Consider the following 11,281-nt stretch of genomic DNA (forward strand, 5'->3'; position numbering starts at 1 on the left):
AATTAAAAACGCTTCGCCCCCTCCCCGCTTTATTCCCCACGCTCTGTTTTACTTTTTCATCCTTTCAAAGTGTGTGTGTCGCGGCGTTTAGTGACTTTTATCGCCGGGAAATGACCTGAAAGCTGCGTCGCCTTGAATGAAATCAAATCAAGAACAATTATGCCCCCTCCCTCTTTTTGCCGTGTGATCCGCGCAGTGCTGGGGAGATAAGGACGGATTGGATTCTCTATGTTGTGCTCCAATAAAAACGTCAAGGGGGGACAGGGAGATTTAGCAGCCCTATAATTTTCAAATCATAATTTAGGCTCGTTATTATACCCTTTAACGTGGCGGGGAAGCGTCGTGTGGACCGTGCGTAATTACGCGCGGAACAAAACGATGGCCAAAGTAAAAAAACAAAAAAAAACAAAAAAAACAAAACAAAACAAAACAAAAAACAACAAAAACGAACAAACAAACAAAACGAATACAATTAAGGATTTATTTTAACATTTTAAAATACGGGAGCCGATATTCTCTCCAAGTAATTGCATCAAACTGGGATGAGTGCGCTTAAGGGGTTTGATGGAGAAGTTCACATCGGTTCAATGAAGTATCGCGTTAATTTACAGCCGCAGATAAGTCTCGTAAAAAAGAAATCCTACCCAAGCCCCCCTCCACCTCTCTACCCCCTCCTCTCTCCTTTTCCTCTCCGCTTCCCCAGGATTGAATTGCACCTTGGGCAATAGTGCAGAATCTCAACTTCTCCCCTGCATATGTTCCTGGCAGATAAGTAAACAATTTGGACGTGGAATGAGAATTTTAATTAATAATACAGTGGGCTAATGGGGCCAGGATCAGTCTACAGTAGAAGACTATTCAGGGTTAAAGCCTGGATGGAAAGAGAGTGAAATAAAAGACTGGGAATTTAAAGGTAATATTAGTTCTACAATTTTGGCATGACACATTGAGCGGATGGTAAATAATGCTACCGAAAAATGAGGAAAAAATTTCAAAAATGCAAAAGTTTAGGTGTATCTAAAAATAAATAAATAAATAAAGCTAGAGTGTGTGTGTGTGTGTGTATATATATATATATATATATATATATATATATATATATATATATATATATATATATATATATATATATATATATATATATATATATATATATATATATATATGTCCAATAAGATATAAGATAAATTGGAAAACACAATGCACTTATGCTTATTTTAAAATACAGAATGCACTAGTAATATTTTATAATTCAAAGATTCTGAACATTTTTCTATACCTGCATTTAAAAAATATGATATTTGAATTATACAGCAAAATTGCTTATGATAAAATTGTTCATATTCATATATTTGATAGAGCTGCTACTAAGTCATTCTTATTCCTATGCTGCAAATTAAAAGACGTTTTTAAGACGTTATTTATATTGCTCAAGAAATTTTCAAGAAATTTTAAAATTTTATACGGATTTTTAATAGACATGCTCACTCATTGGAAGTCCAGTTCAATTATAATTTTTTCCTCTAACTTTTCAGCACAGAGAAAATGTGCTTTAAAAGGTTATATCTTTGAATTTCTAAAACTATTTTAGTTCTACAGGTTGAGTTTTTCTCAAGTCTTTGCGGACAAAAAGATGCCTACTGCAGTTTTAATTGGGGCTAATGCAAGTCACTGCAGGCTCATAAATGATTGATAAATAATGTAGTAAAAGTGTCTTTGGTGTGGTCTGGCTGTTTTTGAACGAGCACAAAAACGCGCGCGCACGCCAAAAGGAGTTGAGTACAAAGCGCGTGCTCCATTAGCGCGAGGCTGTAATTAAAGGCGGCTGCTGCGTGATGAAGCAGTCAGACGGGTCGGACGGGCGGAATCCCTCCGGGGGAAGGGAAGGCCTCTCCTGAACTGTCACTCAACCAGCGGCAGCGGCGGTTCATCCCAGTGTCAGTACTACACCACACGCACGCACGTAGCACAGCCTCCAAAACCTGTTCCAAATCACTACTCACACAATGATTGGGATAACGAATGGAAATTACGCACGGGGAAAAAACTAAACAAATAGAAAACAGTGAGTCAGTGTGTAATTATTTTTCATTATAAGCAGAGTCCAAGTTAAAGTGTCCCGATCCATGTGTATCCATAAAACTACCGTAAATCCATTCATTTGGGTCAGATGGCTTTAAAATGTTGTTTAAAAATATTATACACTAAATTGGGAATGTAGTTTTACGCACATCATACATTTCTGTAATTTATTTAAAAAATGATGACATCGTTTTCATCTTGATCATTTGCATGTTATACCTGTTTGGCTTTTCTGGTCTGAGTATATTTCTGGTCTGTATTTCAATGAAAATGCCTGGAGAGGGGATATTGAGTTGAAGACAAGATTGTCTTTATTCCAAATGTCTTCGCTCAGCAGCTGAACAAAGAGCCAGAGGTATCAACCTTCTAAATACATTTTTGCTTTTTAACATGACAGCTTTTAAATTGCCATCTTAGATAGAAAATACACATCCTCAAATAGAAGTTATCCTCAAAAACAGAAATATGGCGCGTGGGACTGCTATAGCACTGAATCACAGAAATGTAAACAAAAAAGGGGATGAGGTGCTGTCTTTTCATAAATAGTAGCATTTTGGGGGTATTAAATATAGAAATAAAAACCCGTATAGAATCCAGCCTACAGGTTCTGATTCTGATCAGAAATAGTGCCAAATGTAGGCTAGCGTCAGGCCTATACAGGTGAGAAGACTCTCTTTTGTGCAAGCCAATTCTTGTTCCAAATCCTATTCATAACACAAATCAGCATTATCAGCGTTGAAATGTACACAATAAATAAAGTTAAAGGCCTCCCTTTTCTGGTTGCCATAAACGTTATAACATTTACATTTCTTACAGTTCACAGGCAGGGACCGAAGCAGGAGACGCTCTGCTGCGCAACGCGGGAACTTGTGGATCGCTGCAAAAGTTTTGTCTATTTCTCCACGCGATTCCACAGTCCATGCCATTGTCTGTGGTCTATTTACATGCATTAGGAAGTCAGTAAAAACAAGGGGTTACATGGCAGTGGCGTGCGCGGAAGAGTACGGGTCTATCCCAGCCTTGGTCATACCTGGAAAGAGTATGTAGGCCACCGGGGGCTGTAAACTTGAGGCAGACCAGGCGGTACAGTTACATGGCACCACGTAGCCCGGGTTGGTGGGAGAAGGATGGGTGTGGGTGTGTTGGCTGGGACACCCTAGGGTCCCAAAAGCGCCGTTTTGGTATCCCAAGGAGGACGCGTATGGCAAAGTGCTGGTGCTCAACGTGTGCGGCATCTCCGTCATCTTCTGGATGGCACTGGAGCTGAACTGGCTTGGGTCTAAAAAGGAGTAGGGCGCAGAGGTGGGCGGCAAGAAGGCGCGGGCTTTCTCCGAGGCGCCCAGGAGCGAGTCTGCAGCGGCGGACACAGGCAGCCCCTTTAGGTGCTCCGTGTCTCCCAGATAGGGTAAAGGAAAGACGTAGCGGTCCTTCTTGAGCAGGTTTTTGGGCTTACGCCGCGGTCTGTACTTATAGTCTGGGTGCTCCTTCATGTGCTGTGCTCGCAGCCGCTTGGCCTCATCGATGTACGGTCTCTTCTCTGCCTCGGATAGCAGCTTCCACTCCGCGCCCAGGCGTTTGCTGATTTCAGAGTTGTGCATTTTGGGGTTCTCTTGGGCCATTTTCCGCCTCTGACCCCGCGACCAAACCATGAAGGCGTTCATGGGTCTCTTGATGTGATCAGCCGGCTTTGACATGACTCAAAAGTAAGCTTTATCCCCAAGCGCCAAGCAAAGCAAAAGTTCTTATCGGGAAAAAAGGAGAGGAGAAAGGAGGGACGCTGTTCACCTGTCTAGACGCCAGATACCAGTCATGCCCGTGTGGGATGTGACAGAGCGGGAGCTGCAAAAGAAAAGGAAGAAAAATCCACTTTTGTTTCACTTTCCGAGTGTCTTGAAGTCCTCTCCGAGCGGTGCGTAAAACTGTCACTGGAGCGCAAAGTGGAGAAAACACATGCAGGAAGGGATGTGTAAGAATCCACAAAGGTGAAAGCAATGTTCCGCAGTCAGTTGCTCGTAAAAGTGTTCCGCGTTTGTTTTTCTTTTTTCTGTCTCACACACTCTGCCTCTCTCGGAAGGGTTGTCGTCAAGCACCTGGCTTGGAAATGAGCGGAAGAGCGTGAATACGAGCCAAAAGCGGTGAAGTTCAAAGGCTGGGCTGGTTTGGTTTCTGCACGCAATCTGACATAATCTGCAGGGCGTTCACTCACCAACCTGAGCGCCCAATCAGCACGGAGAGCGCCTATTAGAATACCTTCACCAAATACATGTGCGCGCAGAAACAAAGCGGGCAGACACGGGGCTATGGGTGCGTGTGCGTGTGTGTGCGTGCGTGTGTGTGTGTGTGAGAGAGAAAGCGCGTGTACGTGTGTGTCTGTGTGCGCGCGTGCGTGGCGGGTAATGCTCAGGATCCCTCCCTGGGTCCGTTTAATGTAATGATTCCTCCAAACACGGACCTTCAGCCTCTGTTAAAAGCTGAATTTTCTCCAAAGGTGAGTGGAGCGTGCAGCCAGCTCACAGGGATGTAAAAACACACATTTCACTGCCAGTAATTCAACTTTATATTATTATTATTATTATTATTATTATTATTATTATTATTATTATTATTATTATTATTATTATTATTAGACCCCAGTAATAGTTGGCCACCAGGGAATAAATACATAGTGACCACATACATTTTTGGCATTAAAATCATGAATAGTTTTAGATTTTAATTTAGAGTAACATTACATTTACTATCAATACTTATTCTTACATTTACGCCAACTTAACAGCAATAACCACGCGTTGTTTCATTTTATATATAGAAATTTATTATGAATACAATTTGGGCCCATGTTCCCACTTCCCCTGGTCCCTGACAGTTTCTTAATATCTCAGCTGAGTTTGTGACGCCTCTGGTTCACACAGCACAGTCCAAACGTTTCAATTATTGTTTTTCTTTAATACAACAAGCAACCACTCAAATGTAGTTATGTATTTTATGAACACGCTTATGACAAAAAAAATAGAACTTCAACACGTTATTAATTTAAACTAAATCCAGTAAATGATTTTTTATTAGTGTAGTTTTAGACTCCAACAGAGTCACAGTGCGGCCTTATCTTCAAATCTCCTATTATTTTTTTTAAACGTTTTCTTCCAAAGTAAGACTAATTGAACCTGAATAAGGCACATAATGAATTTTAAGTAAAAGGCTAGAGAAACAGAGAGGTTAGCTGCTAATTGTAGCATTTGCTGATATCAGTGCGCCAGTGTGGTTTGAAGGCGGTGCGGACTGATGCTTTTAATATGCTAATTTAAAGAGGACCAGCGCCTAATGGCCCTCGGGCTCATGTGTGTGTGATATATGATTCTTTCTGCGGTGATTATGAAGCCAAACGCACTGAATTTCCACAGCACTCCGTCAACACGCGGGGAGGGCACGTGTGCGCGCGGTCAGCTCTGGTTAGTTACACAGATAAGTGGGTTTGTGTGAGCAATACTGACTAATAGAACTCTAATGGGTGTGTGCGCAGAGAAAAGTTTGTTTGGAGCCACGTCACACAAAGACAAGGCGGATGCTGCACGAGAACCACATCCTTTATTTAATTATTTAATGAGCAGGCTATAGCCTATTATTGTGCGTCAATGGGAATAAACAATACTCAGAGCACAAAGAGCACAAAGAGATAATTTATACTGTAATAAGTGGCAGTACTAGAAGCTACTTAACGCCCAAGTAAATACATAGTACATTTGAATTGCTGTTGCATCATGATTCATTAAAACCATTTGGTGAAGATTGTATGGAGTTTAACGACTTAAAAAAAAACAAAACAAAAAACAAAAACAAAACAAACAAAAAAACAACAACCCAAAAACCTAATATATATTCAAATCAGACTATTGAGGAATTCAAATCAGACTACTGTATATTGCAGACATGTTTTCCAGTCAATCACTACTTCAAGCTAATAATAAGAAAAATTGTTTGTGCCAGTTTGAATTGTGTGTAGCTTATAAAATATACAAAGTATTAGCCTACAACTAAAATGTGTAGGCCTATTCAAATTAATTCTATTCTACTACTTAGGCCGATATTTAGTCTTGTAAATATCGGCGTGTATTGTCGCCACACAGTTTAACTCCACGGTGCCATGTACAGTAGTCAAATCCTCGCTGCGTCTCTTTCTCACGCTCTCCCTCCCTCTCTCCTTCTCTCCCTCTCTCTCTCTCTGCCCATTTTCCCTCCCACACGCATGCGCTTCGCCACATCCATCCATCCCCATCTGATCTTCACTTTGAAACACACGTGCCAACACAAACGCATGAGAACAATTGTCCCTGCGCGTTCACAGCGGAGGAGGACAGCGTGAAGCGCACTGCTGTGCCTCTGATGCCCTCCCACAACCACGAGGCAGTGCTCTGGCCGCATGTTCCCCGCCTGTGCCTCGCCTTATTTACACTCTCCCAAATTGTGTGGCGCTATCTGTCTACGAATGACGTGTATATGCAATTTGGCGTGTGCGTAGTAGCCTAGTCCCTACAGTTGCGGCAGCTTATTCGTTTTTCCTTTATAGATGAACGCGACTGATAACTGGAGGAAATTATTTTATTTTTAGGGGCTCACCCACCATCCGTCTCGGCGGCGTTTCTTATTCTAAAACGGGATTGTCTCGTATGCGCGCGCCTTAAAAGTTCCCGGGACAATTTAACAGGATAATGAGAAATGCAATGGGGGTTTGATTCGTCAAGGATGGCCATGATAATGATTTATTATTATTTCCACCCTCACTGGTCTTTATATATCGCTCTATGTTTAGGGAAAAAGACATTGCACATTTTATAAACACGATACGAGACAGTGTAATGCGCTATGTCGAAGGCCGGTTTAAGGCAGTTTGGTGGAACAAAAATATATCCATGATGTTATGAGTGACTTGTAAGCATATTTTCGGACTGGTGAAATGATTGTGAGGTGTACATGGAGGGACCGAGCCTATTAAACAGAGGGTCGCGTGGAGAGAAGCGCGTGCCTCTGAACTGTCCATGGTGCTGAAGCGCTAATACCGTTTCTGCCGCTACTCCCCGGCCTGACACTGTCTGACACTCATGCCTTTATTTGGAAGTAGCATCCGGTTTAGTGATGCTCTATGGAAAATATCATATCATGAAGACAGACAGCCCCTGTAAGCTCGTCCTAATCAAAGATGTGTTATTGAAATGAAGCTGATGCATTGAAGTGGCTTAAACAAAGTAAATAATAGTGATTTTATTAGTAGTCATACAATTCTATAATCAACCACATTTCTTTTCCAGGTAATAATCAATATTTTAAAGTGTTATATAATGAATAAGTGCATTTTTAAAATCCATAGGTCGGAAATCTTCATTTTGGTGCATTACAGGGAACATAAAAGGTGCAGTTCCTCAGTGGTACACAAGCCTGAACAGATAAAACATCGACACATACTATATATAAATACTGAGAATACAGTTTATGACTTTACAATGATTTTCAATGTGTATGAAACAGTATATTCACAGTACATTTCTTATATTATTACTTAATTTATATAAACAACACACAACAAACACAGACTCTGGGTACATCTACATGGCCAGTCAAAATCTAGAATAATCAGAAAATCCAATAATTAGATGTGATTTTTGGAGTGTATTTACACGCACTAAAGTTATCTCATCATTAACTACACACGTAATGGATTTTTAGAGTAAAAAATGTTTGGAAGACATTTTCAAAATAACTTCAATCTTTAATATTTTCACTTTCATTTGTCTTTACCACATTTGTTTTGCCCATTTTGGCACCAATTTCATGGTCAGAATCTGCAGAGGTGTAAACAATCAGAAAGAAATAAGAGTACTCACATCACGACAGTAGCTCAGCTGGTAGAGTTTGTCCACTTATCTGAAGATTGGCGGTTTGATTCCAGGTCCCACAAATGAATGCTGTTGTGTTGTTCTTGGGCAAGACACTTAACTGCCCCATGCCCACAGTGTCTGCACATTTGAGTGGCCAAATCCATTGATTCACAGGTTGGCGGTGCGATTCCAGCTCCCACATTTGAATGCTGTCGTGGTGTCCTTGGGCAAGACACTTAACGGCCCCCAGGTGTCTGCATAAACCGGTGTATGAGTATGTGTTTGAATGGGTGAGTGGTTCCTTGATGTAAAGAAGGTTGAAAAGTATTACAGAAATATGTGACCATTTATCATTTTCCCAAGCATAACTGTTTATATGGTATTTCAATAATGTGATAACTCCAGAAACTACATAATGGTCAGATTTTTGGTCACACAAAGCTTAAAATCACTATTTCACATCCACCCCATGTATGTATGACACTCTTGATATATTCTGTACTTCAATGAGGAAATAGCACATACTGTTTGCAATTCATTACACTCATTACACGCAGTAATAGAAACGCCATAGTTCCTACAAAAGTTACATATTTGCATAATTTATCTTTTATTCTATTCAGATAAAGTGCAAGAGGAAGACTGTCTTTTTGCACAGTCAAACCCATACTGAGACAATCCTATGTATCTCAATGAAGACACAATAGTAGAGATGTTTTTACATTATCCTCCATTATAACAGCGATATGTGCACATTTAGTCTTATCTTTGTGCCGATAGTTCATGCTAAATCTTATGAAATGCCTTCATGTGTGCACTGCAGTGAGGAACAGAGAGAGCAGAGCAGCCAGAGTCCGCAGAGGTTGAAAACGTCAGGTTATTATAAAGGGATAGGGCCACTACTTCAAAGCAGCGCGGCCTCCCGTAGCACAATTATACAATACAATTAGGATTAAAGGGGCACGGCCGAGATAAGTGCAGATAGGGATAAATTATCGCGGTAGGAAAGATGTGACTCTCTATTGACCTTCATTAAAAGAAAAAAAAAAACTCATTTCAGGCCGGTGTTCCTCACAGGGGGATTTGAGGCGTCCACACACTGCCACTGCACAGATAAGATTTATACAGCACAAATGAGAAAATGCACCACGCTAAACAATATCATAAAGTGGGCATATTCAACTAATTATTCAATGTGTCAGACTGCAGCGTGCACTATAGAAAACGCTACTGGAGATATGTTTTTAATTATGTTTTTAAGGAGGTGGGTGTTGAGGATTGGGCGACAAGTTTATTAAAAGAAAATACTACACTATTATGAATGAAATAACTATGGTTAAGGTGGGAGGACACAGCAATTCTATTTCTAGATTTAATTATAGTGTAAATCGTGTCTATATATGCCAAGTGAGTCCCAGTTAGGTTTAATGCAGTTTACACAATTGACTTAAGAAAGCTTGAAGTGTAATAAGTAGGAATTGTAAAACTGCTTGCATTTTTCCTTTGTTTTATTCAATATAGAGGAAAGTGTTGGACTTCATGCTGGGCTGGTTACCATGTGGCCTAACCAACTCACCTATAGGCTGTGTCTGCTGGCGGACAAGTGGCTTATCTGAGCAAACCTGTGTGATAAGTACTGGACTGGTGACACATTTTGAGAAAGTGGAAGGAACCAAATACTCCTGCATTAAAAAAAAAAAAAAAAGATGGACCATGGTGTGTGTGAGAAGATGTTTGGGAGGGGAAATGTAAGGGGTGAAGTAGTGACTGAGCAATGCATGGGGCAGGCTTTGTTTGTTTGTATATGTCTGCAACTGTCTAAATGTCTAAGTGTTTGTAGTATATATATGTTAAAGCTATGTCACAGTTTTACGTTGTTTTGCCTTTGTAAAAAAATAAAAAAAATAACTGTATAAAAAGATGGGAAACACAATTATTCCAGACAATGGGCAGTCAGTGGTTTTCAAACATTTATATCAAGTACCATCTAAGTACACTTTTGGATTTCCTCTATGACCAAATCTAAACAGGATCAATGTCAGCACTACACCAAGTCTAGACTAGAGCTAAACCAAGATGTAAACCTGAAACCTGTCACCTGAAACCCAGCACTGAGAATCTCTACAACAATATGAAATCCCCTGTAATAATAATAATAATAATAATAATAATAATAATAATAATAATAATAATAATAATAATAATAATAATAATAATAATAATAATAATAACAACAATAATAATAACAACAATAATAACAATAAATAATAACAACAATAATAATACCAATAATAATAATAATAATAATAATAATAATAATAATAATAATAATAATAATAATAATAATAATAATACATAACACTTACACTTTTCATGACTCTGGTCTACAAGACAGACAAAACACAAATGAAAGAAAAGGGAGATGCAGTTATTTGAAGGCCATTTTGAACAGGTGAGTTTTCAAGGTCTTTTGAAAGCTGATATTATGTAAGAATGATGTGCATTATCTGAAAAATAAAACCAAATCTTAATGAAGTCTACTTTCATGTATGTGCACTGAGATGGCATCGAGAGAGACAAGATATTGAAATAATAGGTCACAAACAGAAAAATACCACATGTTCTTGTATATAAGTTCAGTATTCCACATAAATCCAATGTGTTTTGCGTGATGTGCATACACCTTAAACCAGAGCCGTGCAAACTGTCATGATTGTACCAGGAGCCTTGCCTCAGTCCCTGTCTGCCCCCCCAAAGATGACATCATCACGTACAATCAGATCCAACACTCACCTGTCTGTCCAAACCCTGAGATGCCTAGCTTTTACTCCCCTTAAATAAGCATATAACATCATAATTTCATCCTTTTTGCCCCAAGAGAGAAGAGGCATTTCCTCCAAAGTTAATTAAAACAACACAAATCAGAAGTATATGCAGACATGTAATTAGATCACATGTGCTAACTTGAAGCAGTGATAGATAATGGTGTCCTTGCTCTTAAATGGCATGTAGGCCTCCAGGTGATGTGCGCTGCTAAATACCACCTGTGCTGATTGGAGAGGGTGAATTCAAAGCTAGAAGTGTTTTTACATATTTTTACACGTGAGGTTTTCATATGGCACCCTTCATTCTCCCATTACATCTTAACATAGCCTGCAGTCATGTCTCATCAGTGGGAAAGATTGACATTACACTTTCTAACATCCTTATTCACATTATTACATGAACTGTATGTAGCCTGTACTCTTACAGTTTAAAAATAAAACAATATTGTGAACATGAAGCTTTTTCATTTACATTAGAAACCAAAACTTTTACTCAAACAAAAA

At 39.5% G+C, this 11,281-nt stretch overlaps 1 protein-coding gene across 1 annotated transcript; it reads right to left on the bottom strand.

The window, feature by feature from the left end:
• Window positions 1-2,370: 2,370 nt before the first annotated feature.
• On the bottom strand, window positions 2,371-4,172 carry sox14 (SRY-box transcription factor 14). The gene has a single exon (XM_033965692.2). It carries the CDS (start codon window positions 3,774-3,776, stop codon window positions 3,057-3,059), a length of 720 nt encoding a protein of 239 aa, XP_033821583.1. The 5' UTR covers window positions 3,777-4,172; the 3' UTR covers window positions 2,371-3,056.
• Between the last annotated feature and the right edge of the window lie 7,109 nt (window positions 4,173-11,281).

Source organism: Periophthalmus magnuspinnatus, chromosome 4, assembly GCF_009829125.3.
Source record: "Periophthalmus magnuspinnatus isolate fPerMag1 chromosome 4, fPerMag1.2.pri, whole genome shotgun sequence".
Lineage (NCBI taxonomy): Eukaryota > Metazoa > Chordata > Actinopteri > Gobiiformes > Gobiidae > Periophthalmus > Periophthalmus magnuspinnatus.

Excerpts from the sequence above, each read along its gene's own strand:
- sox14 (XM_033965692.2), bottom strand. The coding sequence starts at position 3,776 with ATGTCAAAGCCGGCTGATCACATCAAGAGACCCATGAACGCCTTCATG.